The following is a 16,831-nucleotide window of genomic DNA, read 5'->3' as shown; positions in this document are numbered from 1 at the left end:
AGTTTGAAATTTTTAATTGTACACACTTTTGCTCATCGTGCTTTCCTGTCGATGTCGTCCTGTAATTCTTTGGAATTAACTCATGTGATACAGAAGGTAGCAATAACCCTTGTTTTGAATTCTGGCTTAATGTATTTGGTTTATTTTTGTACATGCTGTCAGCTCCAGCAGAATTGCAAGTCTTTTCCACTTTTGAATTTAATAAGATTTCCTGCTTTGATGTCGATGATGTCCCATAATTTTTAGGAATTGACTCATTCGCGATAGTAAGTAGAGGTAACTCTTGTTCTGAATTCTGGTTTGATATATTTGGTTTATCTTTGTACATGCTATCAGCTCCAGAAGAATTGTAAATCTTTTCCACTTTTGAATTTAATAAGATTTCCTGCTTTGATGTCGATGATGTCCCATAATTTTTAGGAATTGACTCATGCGCTATAGTAGGTAGAGGTAACTCTTGTTCTGAATTCTGGTTTGATATATTTGGTTTATCTTTGTACATGCTATCAGCTCCAGAAGAATTGTAAATCTTTTCCACTTTTGAATTTAATAAGATTTCCTGCTTTGATGTCGATGATGTCCCATAATTTTTAGGAATTGACTCATGCGCTATAGTAGGTAGAGGTAACTCTTGTTCTGAATTCTGGTTTGATATATTTGGTTCATCTTTGTACATGCTATCAGCTCCAGAAGAATTGCAAGTTTTTTCCTCTTTTGGATTTGATATTTTCTGATTTTCATGCAGTGTGGGTTGATTTGCACTCGAGTTTAAGTTTGAGTTTTTCTTCTGAAAATCTTCCATGGAAGGCCTGTTTATTGTTTTAGTATTATTTCTATCATCCTTATGATCTGTTGATTTGCAGCTCTCATTTGTGCCAACGTCCTCAATTAATCCGCAAGAATAGTAAGCATTTAGTTGTGCTCTAGTCAACATTGACTCGACATGTTTCGTAATTTTTAATGTTTTACGCCTCTTCGTAATGCTTTGTTTTCTACGAATTGACTTTACAACGTATGTATTAAAAGTACGTAATTTTACAGAATCGTGCTGAATATCTCTTAAAACGTTATAGCTCTTATTCGTATTGCGTTGCAAGTAAGTTTGTTTCTGTTTATTCTCCATTGACAGCGGTTTGCAAGACTTTGTTTGAGATGTTTCAAGTGGAGAATCCAAGGTATGTTTTCTATCGAATCTTTTCTCCAGTTCGTGCTGCTCGGTATCATTGTGATCAAGTATTACACTGCCTGCTAGCTGTGAATTTCTTTTCAAGAGAGTTCCTTCCGCTACACATTGATAACAAAGAGTATTAGGAGAAAAAATACTATCATTAGGACTGAGCTCTGAATACATACATTCTTGTCCTTCTTCTGTTGTAAACTTTCCTCCTTTCGAAATCGGTTTCACTTCTTTCTTAAAAGTTTCTTCGACATTTTTGTTGTGTAACACAATGGGATATTCTACTATTTGATGGATTTTGGAGTTCAGACCAATTCCTTTATCGACATGTCTTATATCCGTATTCGTATAATCTTTGTGTTCATTATCGCCAGCGTTGGAATTAACTTCGTTTAATTTTACTGTCTTAAAAGTGCTGCTGCTTGATTCAAGATCAGTTGTTTCGTCTTTTGAAGAAGCATTATTATCGAAAAATGACTTCAGATATTTGTCATTTATGTTTTCTTCTTCCGAACAGAAATATTGAGATAAATTACTAGTTATCGAAGTCGTTTCAATTTTCTTCAAGCGGTTATTTAATATTATACAGGAACGATTTAAATCATCTCGATATCTCTGTTGGTATTTTTCAAGTAATTCTTTTGTAGTGTTTCCTCCATTTACGTTTGATTTGTTTTGTACTTGTGAAAGAATTTTGCTACTCTTAATACGTGAAGATTGACGTTGCTTTAAGCTCTGAAGAATGCTATTGGCTTTGTTTTTCGCTTGTTCAATATCACGTAATAAGTCACTTCCAATAGATGAAAGATTCCTTGTTTTCATTTTCAATACTATTTGGTCTTTTGTTTTGTAATATAATCTCTTCTCTAATTGATCCGAGGGGATTGGTTTACTATTATGTTTGTCTTGCTGCTGGATTCGAGGAGAAAAATTCTTAAATTTTGATTTCGACATAGATTTCATAAACGTTTTCTGTGGTTCCGTTGAAAATGGTCTGCGATTTTCTACGTTGTTTGCTTCAGAATTGCAATTAACGATCCTCGAGTAATTGCTATGAAGCTGTCTGCTAGTAAACAATCTGTTTTGAGAACGCGACCTTCCACGCAGTGTAACATGTGCATCTATAGACTCTCTGTTTAATGTAGAGGTAACCTGTCTATTTCTTGAATCCACATATGTACAAGTTGATAATCGACTTCTGCTCAACTTGGTTGATTTTGCATCGTTAGTGTTTCCTACATATGTATTTCGTGGGCTATTATTAAACTTCGTGTATCTTGTGTCACAGCATGTGTGTCTCCAGTGAATTGGTGTTTGTATTTTGCATTCTCGCTCTGCACATTTGGTAATTTTGCTTGGTGGATATGTCATGACGCTAGAAACGGAATAATCATCTTTCTTCACTAAGCTTATATCTCGTAGGATCTCTTCTACCGTTGCAATAGATAGAGATTTTTTATCATCATTTTCAGTCAACGGCATTTGAGTTACAGAATCTGTACTTTCTGGTCCTTTGGTTGGAAGTATATTTTGATTAATAGAATTATTACCTTTAACCTTAGCACTGATTTCACTTTGTAAAGATTCAATTTCTTGCACATTCTTTTGTGACTCGGGTATTTTGATGTCATGGACTGAATTTATGAGATTGGGATCTCTAAGCGGTGTCTTGTCTTCTGTTGAATCTTTGTGGTTTATAATAGACACAATGTCTTCATTCTTAGTATTCTTTTCACCATGATCAAATAGTTTCTTACTTTCTTGAGTTTCTCCTACATATAACTGCAAGTTTGTGTCTAATCTTCTCATTTGGGACTTACTGTTCACATTGAAATTTGTGTGTACTTCTTCAATACTATTAATGCCATCTCCTCGAAAATCAGATTCACTTTCTTCCGTTGCAATACTGAGATCTCTGTCATCACCTTTCTTTCTGTGGTTTTTAAATATCTCACGTATGGACTCCATACTTTCATCTTTCACCTCCAAGTCCAGCTCAACTTCTTTTTCTGGAACATTATTTTCAACATAGCAATTCGTTTCATCTCCTTTGAACATTTTCAGTTGAGAGTTTGAACTTTCCTCTATGGGTATGCCCGTCTTGGATTCATTACTTGCCTTCTTGAAGTCTTCCGTACCTTGATGATCTTCAACAACAAAACAAGGTTCGTCATTTTCTTGTAAAATATTGTTATTTAATGTATCATCTTTCGATTTCAATTGCCCCTTTGCTTGTAGTTTGGTCAGCTCAAGTTGAGAGTCAGAACTTACAAGATCTTGAACAAATTTAGCGTCAGAATTAAATACATTTTGTTCAGCTAGCTCAAGAAGTGAATTTGAAAGTTGGAATTTAGGCTCTTTCTTTCGCAAGTCCATGGAAATAGTATTATTACGATGATGTTCTTGTTCTAGAAAATCAACACTTGAATAAGAACTATTCTCTCCGTTTAAATTTTCTTCGCTTATATCCGAAAGAGGCTCTTGATCACTCGTGTCATCGTAGCGTCTTCTCCTTTGAGCTATTGAACTTAATTCAAATGCTTGAAACAGATTAGGCTTTTTTGAATGTAGAATCTGTTCAAAAGAACTCTCAGAATGCTCCATACTTGTAGAAAAAGAGTGGTTATGTTTTCTTCTAGATTTATGTTTGTTCATGATTCACTATAAGCAAAACGCAACTTTGTACTTGTTCGTGATTCTGATTTCTTATACAATCATATTTTCTTCGTTACGTTTCTTAGAACTGAGAGTATGAAGTCAAAATGATCTGGATTTAATGACTCTCAAATCCTATAGGCCCGATATCATCTATTCTTGCTTAGCTAGACAATATTCCTCTGCAGAACAATAATATTAAATACCAATATTAGTAATTCGATCATACACTAATTCTAAATGCACTCTAAAATGTTTTCTACTGAAATTTCTACTTATTCACCGTAAAATTCAAGAAGTTAAGATGTTTCTTTTATTCACCTAGATTAAGAGCCATTGAGTTGAAAATATTTACTAGTTAAAAAAATAAAATTTCATTCTTGAAACTGGAAAAAACTTTTAACGGGATTACGTAAGTGGAAATTATAATAATTAATGTTAGTACGTACATCCGTTACTGCACGCAATGCTAATACGTACATCCATTATTGCACACGACAAGTCTTGAATGGAAAACGAAATTCTAAGTTATTTGTTCGCAAAAATAGCTAGGGCGATTATCCCGCCCAAGTTCGTGAAAATCTTAATGGGTGATAGCGACTTACATCCATCCGTTGGTCCACACAATAATTCCTGATCGAAAGTAAATTTTTGAATTCTGTTTCTGTTCGTTAGCTACAGTGATTAACTCGGCGAGTTCATAAATAAAGTAAATCCGTTAACATCTTAACAGCGCATACGAAACAAACTTCCCCTGCCATGTGCAAACATAACTTTGTTTACCATAATTGAAATATCAGTTCGGAAATCAATAAAGATAGCCACCTCCGAATTGGACATACAACTTACAAGTAAAGAATGTTGTAAAGGTACTTTTTAGTTGCATAATCCACCACAGGAAAATAAAGGTGATACTTGAAAAGAAAATCATTAAAAAAAAGTCAAAAAGTAAAATTTCCCATTTTTTTAAAAAAAAAGCCAACTTTAGTGGAGAAAAACTCCATCTTAAGGTAGAAAACTTTTTTTTTTAAATTTTTATGTGAAGTTAAAAAAATATTGTAAAAGTTCTATTCTATAATCTTAATACAGTGTGACAGAATAGAATAATTAGATCAGAATGATTTTATTTCCAGCAAATGTATGTGTATATGTAACATAAATTTCTAAGTAAAACATTTGACTATTAATTATCATCATCGGTTTTTATTCAACCTTCCAGATATATACATCTCAGAAACAACTTGTACGAATTTGTATTTAAACATTTATATGACATAGGATATACATGGAGAAACACCAATCTCTTTAAATTCATTTATTATGATTTTCTAAACAATACATTATGTAGAGTTAACGCTTTCTTTCTTACGAATTATGTTCTACAAACAAGTCATTTCAAAACAACTATCTAATTGCGAATAGTACATTTAGTTTCGTTTTCTTTTTTTTAATAGTATGCTATGGACTCTACTTTTGGGGAATCCGAAAGCTTGTTTTTCATCATCTAAACTTCTCTTTCCAATTTTTGATGATGATTTTTTTAAATATAAACAGAAATATTTCTAAACTATAAGTGTCTACTGCTTCATTGTTAGTAGATAGTGTTCATTGTGAGAATTCATTTCACAAATCGCCAATACCATATCTTTCTTCTGACAATTATATTCGAAATATGAAGTTAATCCTATAATGGGTATATCATAGTTCGAAGTTAATATATTATAAAAATGCTGAAATGATTTGCTTCTAAATTGTACTGTGCCATTTACAGTTTTAAGAAAAATGTGGACATTTCTTTCTGGGTTATTCGTATCTTGAGTTTCTAACATATTTACGAAAGTGTTTGGAATTATGTTAAATATATTAGCGTGTGCTCTGTGTAAACGTTGATGGTCTTGCTGGTAATTAAGTGAATGAATAAATACTTGAGAAGGTTTTACAAGAAGTATTAATATTTTCTGTTTACAAGTTGATTCAAACGAAATTAGAAAATTTTTGAATGTGAGATCATAGTTATTATTTGTTGGAAAATGTAAATATGTTACTAGTTTATGTTCTGAAATGTCAAACGTCTCAAAGTTGTTTTCGTAACCGTTGCTGTTAGTAAAATATTCTCCATCTCTTATAAATTTATCATATTCTGCTTGAACAAATTCAAGAACCACCCTTGTGCCCATTTCAGCATTGTGGCAAAATCTATGCAACAAAATATATTCTTGATGGTTTTGTGGCACTTGTTTCTCTTGGATCATCTTATCATTATCCGCATGTAAGTCACCTCCGTATGTAGTTCTTTCCTGATTATTCACATAGATATTTCTTCGAGAAAGAGATTTCTTTGCATGAATCTCAAGAATTTTACGTATTTTCGTCCTACTATTCTGAGATTTACGTAAAAAAGTGTTTTCATTTACACGCCTAGACGACATAATTCTGCTTACTAAGTAAATGTTTGGAAAATTCTGACAATGTAGCAATACAGTCTCTTCAGATACTTTAACTGTCAACTTTTGGTTGGAATAATTCATAGGAACGATTTGTCTTCTACATTGTGAGATTGTATGGTAATTAAGTAAATACATTGACCTTATTTTTGATAGTTTTGCAAAGTTTTTCATACCAGTTCGATTGGGAGTTAAAACATTACTTCTGCCATGAAATTTGTCACATTTGAAATTATCTTCACTATAAGAAAATGAACTGGATGTATCGAAAACTTCATTTGAACTTGTATGTAAATATGATGATAGAATTCCAGTTCTTCTAATAGGTATTTCATATCCTACTCTGGTTTTACGTTTAGTTGTTTGGCTTTGTGCCACCTTCTGACCTATATATGAACAATCTGTATGAATTCCTCTAAATGCTCTGCTTTCACTAGATGAACGAGTTACAATTCCTAATCCAGTTGTTGAACATCGCATTTCTTCTACCTTGTACTTATGTTCTGTCTTCATTCTACTATATGCTAAACACGGTTTAGTTATATGAATTGTGTTATTCACTTCTAAATGTGTTTGATCATATTCTTTGGTATTTTTGAAACAATTATTAACTGAAGATAAATTAGGAAATGGATTTATTTGTATTAATTGTGTGTTATATTTTTGTTCGCATTGTTTTAAATCCACAAATCGAAATCTTCTATTTTTTCTACTTGGTATAAGTACTTTTCTATTGAGATGCTTCTTCGAATAGATCTTTACTGAAGATGTTGAGTATTTGGAGATTAATTGAGCTAATTTAAATGTTTTTCTCATTTTGTCTGTTCCATTAACTTTAAACTCTCGAAATCTTTTCCCTACTTTCATTCTAATAGGAAAATATTTAACTCCAATTCCAATACTCTTACGGATTTTGTAATGCTCTGGTTGTGTAAATATTGTAGATGATGGAAAAATTGGTAACATCTCAGAAACAAAAAAGACAAAAAATTCTCGCCCCGAATCAGGTCTCTTCTTTCCTTCAGACAGTGGACGTGGATTTCGCTTCGAATTCGGAGAATTACTGTCCCTTGTGGTTTTTTGTGATGCCATGTTTGAAACTTTTGTAATTTTCTTTGTTTGAGTTTGACGTTTTTCTTGAACGTTAGAAATAGAAGTTTTTCTGTAAATGTTTTTTGCTTGTTTCCATTTACCGTAACCAATATTGCTTTTCGAATGACGCATGCTTAGTTTCCTTTGGGATGTACTACAAGATTTCTTATTATTCCTATTATTAGTTATGCGTTGCATCTCATCTTGTAAACTCATATCAAATTGACCTTTTCCCAGTATTAACTTCCCAGTTTTATTAGTAGCTTTAGGACTACGAACAGAAGGAGGTGTAGGTAACTTGGAAGCATTAAAGATAAGAGGTGGTTTGGAAAAGGTTTTACATCTATGTGAGGGAGAGGAGAAACTGTTTGCATTCCTATTACTCAAAACTGTTCTCTTGACTACAGTTGGTACGGCTTTTGTATTCATGGTAAATAAAATTGTTGTATCTTGCTGGTTCGAATACGTAGGAAAATCTGACATAGATGTTGTTTTGGAAAACTTGGAAATTGTGTCTAGTTTTGGAGATGTTTTTGTCTTTTGTACCTGTTGTTTGATTTTTACACCTTTTCTCTGTTCTTGTGTTTTACTAGAGGTTAATATTATATTTTTGAATTTATTCTTCGTAATATTTGGACTTGTAGTTTCCAAATCAAATAAAGGCGTAGATAACTTGGGATTGCCATGAGGTTCAGAAGAATCTAATTTTTGTTCTCTCTGTTTACGGTGTTTAAATGTTAATCTTTTACTCCCTTGCTCTTGTTTGTTATGTATCAGTTTTATGTTCTTAGTATTCTCCTTCCTACAAGTGTTACCAGCTTCTTTTGTATTCAACTTCGACTTAGCAAATTTTGAACTTATGTCGGGCGTTGAGAGTTCCGATTTGTTTCTCTCTTGGTCAAATGTTTTAACTGTTTTGTTTTTACTTATCTTTTGCTTTTTGCCAGAACTTACCTCTTCCTTGGCTTTCTTTCTACTATCACTACATCGTACAGATACTGAGTCAAACGAAATTTTCGGCAAATCTGAATGATTGCGGTATGACGAGAGTTTAGCTTTATTTTCCTTTTCTTCACTCTGTCTGAAGGTTATACATTTATCCTCCTTTACTTCTATAGGGCGTATTTCGCTATTTTTAATATTATTTTTGTTCTTTCTATTGTGACTACCTTCTGTAAATGGCTTAGGAAGTCCTGGTTTCGATGATTCTAAATATTGGCAAGTTTGTACCTTAGAATTGCTGGGATATCGAAACACTTTATCTTTAGGAAAACCTCGCTTTATAACATTGTTACCTTTTGGTCTGTGAATTACTTTCCTTTGGAGTCTCCTTGCTGTTCTTCTGTTCTTTCTAGGCTTCATATAAGACATTAATACTTCTGGTTTTAATCTTGACCTTTCTGACTCAGTATGTGACTCGACCGTACGATTTAGTTTATTTATTTTATTCTTCTGTGTGGAGCCGAATTCCTCTTCATGAGTTGACGAAGATGATTGGATAAAATGTTCACTCTCGGTATTTTGTTCGCTTGATCCATCTTTGTCATAATCTGACGAGTATAAAAAAGAGGAGTTTGATTTTAGTTTGCCTTCATACCCTGACGATATAACAGAACTACTTTCTTTGATTTCAGTAGTGTTTTTTGCATTATCAAAACAATCCGTATTGTTTGCTGTGTTCTCAATCTTATCGTTACGTTTAACGTCCAATAGTGTGGTAATTTTATCTTTGTTTATTAATCCTCTACTAACTGGGTCATGTATACATTCAGCCCTTTGAACAACTACTTTTTTTTTATCGCCAGTTTCTGCTTCTTCCTTCTTTCTTCCATTGGGATGCAATGCATTCTTTACTGTTGAATACATCCTTTCTCTTTCACAATTTCTTCTAAGATCATTATAACGGTTACGTATACGGTTGGTATTAGAAACTGGTTGTGGAAAACGGTTTCGCAAACTTTTGGGTTCAAAGATAATTTTCTCAGCTGTTCTACGATCGCTACCTTTATTTATTCCTTGAATACCAGTAGAAATTGCGTGAGCCCGTTCGCATCCTAGACAAGTCCAATAGTTTTTCTTTTGTGTAGGTGTCGTGTATTTGTACGTAACGTTATTTTTTCCAATAGTTTTATCAGATTTAATAGGATGAACATGCGGAGAAAGTGAGTGTTGCTTGTCCCTAGAATAAGGAATAACTCCTTCTGACCCCTGGATGACATCACCTTTTGGATGATGTACTTCACATTCGTTCTTCACCATCACTCCTTTCTTAATATCTTGCTTTTGCTCTTGTTTCAAGGAATCATTTTTATCTTTTGCTCTAGGTGGATATGAAGTTTCGATACTATTATTATTACGAATATCTACATGTGCATCAGGTGCTTGGTGTAATTGACATTTGTTCGAAGTTTCCAAACTCTTCTTGGTACCTTTCTGTTGATCTTCTTGCTGTTTTATTGAGGAATTCCTATCATTTCCAGTAGATTGACATGAATTTTCGGTACTACTATTATTCTCAAGATGTACGTGTAAGTCGTTTATTGGTTGATGTAATTGACATTTGTTTTTTCCCTTCATGTACTTCTGCACACCCTTTTGTTGATCTTGTTCGTAAATCAAGAAGTTCTTATCCTTTACTGTAGGTCGACATACACTATCAGAGTTATTATTACTTTCAAGATGTAATTGAGCAAAGCATTTCCGAATTGATTTATTGTCATAATTTAGCTTTCCAGGCGTGCAATTAGCTAACTTTTTCGCTGAGTATAGATGTTTGTCTAAACGATTTAATGAAATAGTTTCTTCATATCTAGGATCATTTTTGATGACATAACAACGATGAATACGTTGAAGCGGTGTTTGGCGCTTACTATGATTACTTGGGTGATCATTAATTTTGCTGTGTTGGTAAGAATTCATTCTTGCGTGCTTTGGTAACCGATAACTTTGAGTATATGGAATACCTTCCCAGCTACTTCTTGAATTTTTAGGTTTAACTTTAAAGCCTTGGCTTCCACCATGTTTCAGTGGGTATTTTTTTACTGTAGGTAAAGTTGTCCTCGTCACAAAGCCTGCATTTGCTTTATCCGCTAGTTGAGTATTATAAGTACGTAACTGTGTAGTATGAGGACTTTTTGTCTCAACGTTTTGCTGAACGTTGGGTGAGTGTATCTCAAAATTAAATACTTTGCCACATCTGATGCAGTTTCTCTTAGAAGACATACAGATTTCTTCGCCTTGATTCTCACAATTCATCTCTATAACTAGTTTTTAAAATTATTTTAGATGTGGTAGCTGTAAATCGTTAACAACAATTATGGAAAACAAAGTTCTATTTGTAAAACGCTATTATGAAAACCTTTTATATTGCGACTGCTATGAAGACACCTGAAGGTTGCCTGAATTATCCTTGTTTCTCATAAGTAGACTGAAAAAGATAAAAGAGATAATATAGTAAAAGTGTTACCGCTTTTGATACACATTTAGTTTGTAGATTATTGAGATGCTATATACTATGCATTATGCTCTAATAGTCCAGTCATAATATGAAAATTAGGTGAAAAAATCCTTATAAGCATGGAACTTTGTAAATAGATGTATAAAGTTACCTTGAAAGACATACTAAAAGTCCCCAAAAATCGCAAGTGTGCTACGGCCGCCATATTGCAAATGGCCGCCGCAAGATAAGAAATTGTTTTAAACTTGCTATCAGTTTAAAATGTACTTATAAACATGGAACTTACTTTATAGATGCATTTTCTTATAGTGAAGACCATACTAAAAGTTGGAAAAGAATTACAGGTTTGCTAAGTTGCCATCAGTGGCGTATTTACGATTTTGTTTCGGGGAGGCTTCGCTACCTTTGTTCCTGGAAGTGTGAAAATTCTGCAAAATATTTCATTTACTTTAATATAGTAAATACAATTTCGGGCGAAGCTTAAGCCTGGAAGCCCCTTAAATACGCCACTTGCTGCCATATTGGGAAATGGCCGACACAATATGAAATATTCATATGAACCTGTAACTAAAAGAAAACTTACAAGAATGGGACTACGCAAAGACGCATAGACGCATTCCGTAGTAGTGAAACACAAAGCATACAAACTTAAAGCCATCAAAAGTCGGAAGTGTGCTATGACCGTTATGTTGGTAAATGGTCACTCTATCATGGAGATTATTTTAAAGATATGAACAGTTTGAAAACTTTTAAACATGAGTCTTTGTGAATAAATGCCTCTAGTTGTATGAAAAGCACAAACACAAAGGGCATGTCCAGTGATTCCCTACTTTCTTGACCGGTGAGTACCATGGTCGATATGGGTATATAGAGAACCGGTAGGTTCTGTATTTCACGAATACGATGGTCTCTATGACACAGTGAGGTGTGTTCGAACAGGAGCCGAAAAACCGATCGACGGTACGACAGTATTGCGGCCACTTCTCGGGTCACCATGCGTCACTTGAAATGCTTCCGGTGGAGATCCTCATTTCCTGACTCTGCTGTGTAATTCTATGCCACACACTACTTACGAAACCAGATATCCTGCAGGATCTTCACAAGAAGCGACAAGAACCGGCCCAGAAGCACTGCAGCATCTCATTTGCCTTCTTCATACCAAGGAGTTGCCATTCCGACACCTGGTTATCGAATTGAATGGTGGGACGATCGGACCCAACGCTTTTCCCGGTCCCATCGGAAGAAAATTTAAGGATTCTGAATGTTCACCGATCGTCTCCTTTACACCCATTCCCGTTGAATGGGTGTCTGAAATGGAAAAACCAGATGGTTTAAGCAGCGACCAGAATTCTCTCTTTGAAATTTGTAAGGCTGTTGCTACAGGAATGTGTACTACCGATCTAGCAAACAGAAAACCAGGACCATTATCACATTCACGATGGCTTACATTGGCCTGTAGGATGCTTCGCCACTACATCAGTACTGATGAACCTAGTTCAAGTTTGTGTCTACTTTGCCCGTACATTGTTAAAGTATACGCTTCCGTCTGGTTTTCAATGCGGCGAAATCCTTAGTGCGAAATGGGCGCCATGCATCTGTTTAGCATAGTTAAGCTATCACGTTTTCTGCCGGAAAATCTACAAAACATAGTTCATTTTGTTGTACAAACAAACGGATACTACGCTCATCATGGAAACATGCTGATAGCGATGACAGCAGATGAAAATCCGCATATTCGAACGTTAGGCTGAAGAAGGATAAAACAGTGCCGCAGCCAGAAGACCCCGAGATCAAGCCGCACACGTATGCAACGGCGTTGACTCTAGCACTTTTACTAAAGAAATGTGGAGACATCACGTCGCCCTCACTGCTCAGGACCCTCAGAACCATCACGGAGGCGGGAACTTGGTGTGCATGATGGTCGAAACCTTCTCGGGTGTTTTACTTAACCACCGATCATTTCTGCGGTTCACCTTTTGGTTCTGGACGGAGATTTTCTCATCCGAGAAGAGCCAAAGCATTTCTGGCTACTCCGAATGTTTCAGCTTGTTCAAAAGGCGCCTGGCGCGGGTCACTTTATTCTCCCTGGTTGTCGTGGACATGAACTGGTCTCTTCGGAGCACGTACGACTTGTAACGGAGGTCTTCATACACTACAGGTCGAATGGTGGCCTCGTCCACCTGCTTCTCCTTTGCAAGTGACCTCATGGACTTCCTTGGGTCCGCTTCGACAACAGCTTGGACGGAAGCGATTAATTCGGGCGTCTTGGTCCTGTCCGAGTTCTGACAATGTCGTTTCCTGTGGAAAACGGTTTCCATATCACCACTGGCGGCCTCCAGTTCTCTCCGAACTTTGAAGATGAATAACAGTTCGACTTTCAGGAAAGCAGCTATGTTGGAATTGGGATGTCCTGCAGCTAAGGAAACAATGACTGCATGCCTCTTCATTTCCTGGGGTAGCGTAGGGTTTGCCATGTTTACCGGCAACGTGTGTTTCAATGACATACAGGATACTATGTCACTTATATTATGTGTTCTAAAATAGCTGCCGCACCGTATATATATATATATATATATATATATATATATATATATATATATATATATATATATATATATATATATATATATATATATATATATATATATTTGTATAAAATTAATTTTCACTGATGCTGATGAGAAGAAAAGTGTATCACTACCTTTGAGGATCTTAACATAAAATGACTGTAATATTGCAATTAGCTAGAAGTAATACATGAGGGTTTCTGTATTTTATTCATTATAGCTAACGAAGTGCATGTGTATAAAGAATTCATAACGTCTTCTAATTATTTCATATTATAACGTCCAGATTTCAATATGACAGCCATGACACGATTGCGCTTTTGGGAGGATTTCAGTATCTTCTTCATTGTCACAAAATGCATCTATTCACATAGCCCCATGACTATAAAGCATTTTTATTGATCACAACTTTAAAAAACTGGATTTATTACTGCGGCCATTTTTCAATATGGCGGCCGTAGTACACTTGTGATTTTGTCGGACTTTTAGTATGTTGTTCACTACAACCGAAAGCATCTAATCTCAAAGCCTCATGCTTATAAGGTTTTTTTTTTAAAAAAAAAAAAACAATCGCAAAATTTTGAGCTAAAATGACTCGTCTATGAGTCTTTCTGAGTTGTCCGTTTCAAAAGTTTGCCATATGATCGAACGAAATTTTGTGATGGGAGTCACAATATTCGTATAGTTCCTGCATACTTTGAACAGTAGCCAACAGAGTAATAGTAGTGATTAGTTGATGTATTCAGTCCATTTACCACAGTAGTTAGAAAATGAGACATAAAAATTGTCTGATACGCTTAAGTACATGGATAATTTAACACGTTTTTTCTACATTATAAGAGTTCTTTTTTTTTTTAACAATATTTTAACATGAAAGATTAAGCTCTGAAAGGAGCTTTAGATAAACATCTTAGAGATAACATATGCCTCAATTGGCCAAAATTGGTGTTGATTTCCTTGTGCAGCAAGCCCATCAAAAAACGGATTTGTTATGATGGTACAATAGACATGAACTCACATTGAAACATTTGGGTATTGATGAAATCTCATATAGTTTTAGTACTCGGATAATTGATGAGATATTAGGCTACACATAAAAAAAATGTTAAAGAATTGTTGCGGTAGCTAATCAGAATCATGTAAAAATTATGGTATTTAATACAGACGTGCTAAAAATATATAAGATCCTGTGTGAGATATTTTCAACACTAGTATTTGGTGTATATCAAGTGTTTATTTTAACTGAGAGTAAACTTCAGTCGTGTCTTATATGATAATAGCTACAACATAGATTAGAATGAAACAAAGTTTATAATGAATGAAAATAACCTATTATCGGCAACATTATGCCAATAACTTGGAACTTTATGTTTGTTTGGACGGTTTCATCAATGTAAGACAGTAACCATAACGAATTTACGTAAGTATAAAATAACAACTGAATGATTAATACTAGAAAAAATTTTGATTTTCATGATGACTAAATAAAAGTACTGTAAATGCAAGGTACAAAAGTCAGAGTTTACCTAAAAAAAATGTCATTAGTATTATGATTTGGTTACTTTGTCATGTGTCCTTGGTAACTATACACTCGTTATTCTTTTAACGATCATTGCGAGTCAGGTTGTTTTGGCGTGATGAGTTTGTTGTGTTCAAACAAGTATCTCGATCTGTGATGTGTTGAGATTTACAATGACAGAACTACACAACAGAACAGTTTGAAAAAATGCTTCAATTCTCAGGAATACCATGTGATTTAGCTTTACACGGAATTGTATTTTCTATTGAGGATATTGTATTCTCCTCACCATCGATAGATTTGGATGCACTGAAAGAACCCATTAAAAATGTGGTTCATGTCGGATAATAATAAAACCGTTGTTTCGTATGTCGTAGACTGTTGCTTGCAAAGAATGTATTGTTGGTACTAAACTTGAATTTTGACTTTGGATAAACTAACTTGTGTTGTGGCCTTTAAAATTATGTTTAATGTTTTCATTACAAGCCATTTGTCTACTTTCAGACTGAATGTCAAACCTAACAGGAATCATCTCAACTTACACTGATATATTGGTGCAACTAGCTAAGTAGCTATCTTATTTTCTTAAACTTCTGTTGAAAACATTTTATAAAAGGTCATGAAAAAACTACTCGTATTTATAATTAGAAGAGATAAACCACTGCTTTCATCATTGATATCGGTCTTCTTTATTTAGAAATTAAAACAAAACGTTTAAGATTAAAAACTGAATCTGATATCATTAGTAACAATTTATCAAGCATACATCTCAGGAATCTTAATCACGTTGAAATCGTTTTGTTTAAGTCCAACCAATAACCGCAATGACCTTGTGATAACACTGCAAATCATCTATAACTAGAAGCTTCTGGAAATATAATTACGACGTCCCTCGTATACATATCTTGTTTGATACCCTCTTCTCGAAGTCTTAGGAGTCAACGTGGAGATGTTCTGAAATAACATAAACATTACATGCACAAAGTAGATCATGATTTTACTGTATTTGAGATAATCTGGACATAGTGAGGAAAATCTTTCCCAAAATTTTGAAGCAAAACAATTTCCAATTCTTAAAAAATTCTTTCACTTGTTTGCTTCATTAATATGTACGGGCCAAATAAGATGTAGGGAAGAAAATGTCCATCGCAACGAAAAGTATACCCAATGATAGGGAAGAGTGGAAAACTGCGTCAAACTAAAGGGAAGATTAAGGAGCACGTTGGCTCAATGGTAGAGTGCTTACCTCTGTTGCGTAGGATCTCTGGTTCGATTCCCAGTCAAGTACATTTGTAGTGAACAAGATCGTGTTCGTGAGTTTTCTCGGGGTGCTCTCGTTTCCTCCTCCACAATTTCATTCCAGTAATTTTTCCATCACCATTCACTTGCCTTAATCATCCGTCTCCTTTAGCCTAACGGGCATAATCGTGGGACGTTAAACCGAAAGGTTTCATTTTAAAATGGAATATTGATGATTGGACGAGAAAAAGAGGAAGGTAACAATCTTGTACCTTTTTTAGATAAGTAAAAACTACAAGAATGAATTAATGAACCAAGAATTATCAATGATGTAATTCTACTTTGATACGCATCATGTCGCTACCATTATTATCTCATCATTGGTAGATCATTGCACGCGATTTAGCATCTTCAACGCATCACATCGCACACAAATCAATTTGTTTTGCTGTAAAAATTGCCATATTTAATATTGCCACCACCGGAAACATTTCTTTCGCTCCTTCTTACTTCTTCATACCTTCTATCTCACCTTTCAGAATATAATTTATTCTCAAAGAATCCCCTATTCAGTTTCCTTTTCCCTTTCTACTTATCTCCGTTATTGTTTTTTTCTCCATAATTTTCACCACCAATTTCTTATTAGCTCTTTGTTCAATCTACATAATTTTCTTCATTGAT

General features: G+C 34.5%; 1 protein-coding gene across 1 annotated transcript in view; it reads right to left on the bottom strand.

Moving 5' to 3' along the window:
• Nucleotides 1–5,027: 5,027 nt before the first annotated feature.
• The window catches only part of LOC145684022 (uncharacterized), a 155,030-nt gene continuing 143,226 nt past the window's right edge, over nucleotides 5,028–16,831 (bottom strand). The window contains exon 3 of the mRNA XM_081755841.1: nucleotides 5,028–10,795. Within this exon, the coding sequence (XP_081611967.1) occupies nucleotides 5,410–10,623 (5,214 nt within the window). The 5' untranslated portion in view covers nucleotides 10,624–10,795 and the 3' untranslated portion in view covers nucleotides 5,028–5,409. The remainder of the gene's footprint in view (nucleotides 10,796–16,831) is intronic.

The sequence above is a fragment of the Thermobia domestica genome, chromosome 1 (genome assembly GCF_964235325.1).
Source record: "Thermobia domestica chromosome 1, izTheDome1.hap1.1, whole genome shotgun sequence".
Lineage (NCBI taxonomy): Eukaryota > Metazoa > Arthropoda > Insecta > Zygentoma > Lepismatidae > Thermobia > Thermobia domestica.
The sequence above is the reverse complement of the archived record's forward strand: the minus strand, read 5'-3'. Positions and strand labels throughout refer to the sequence as shown.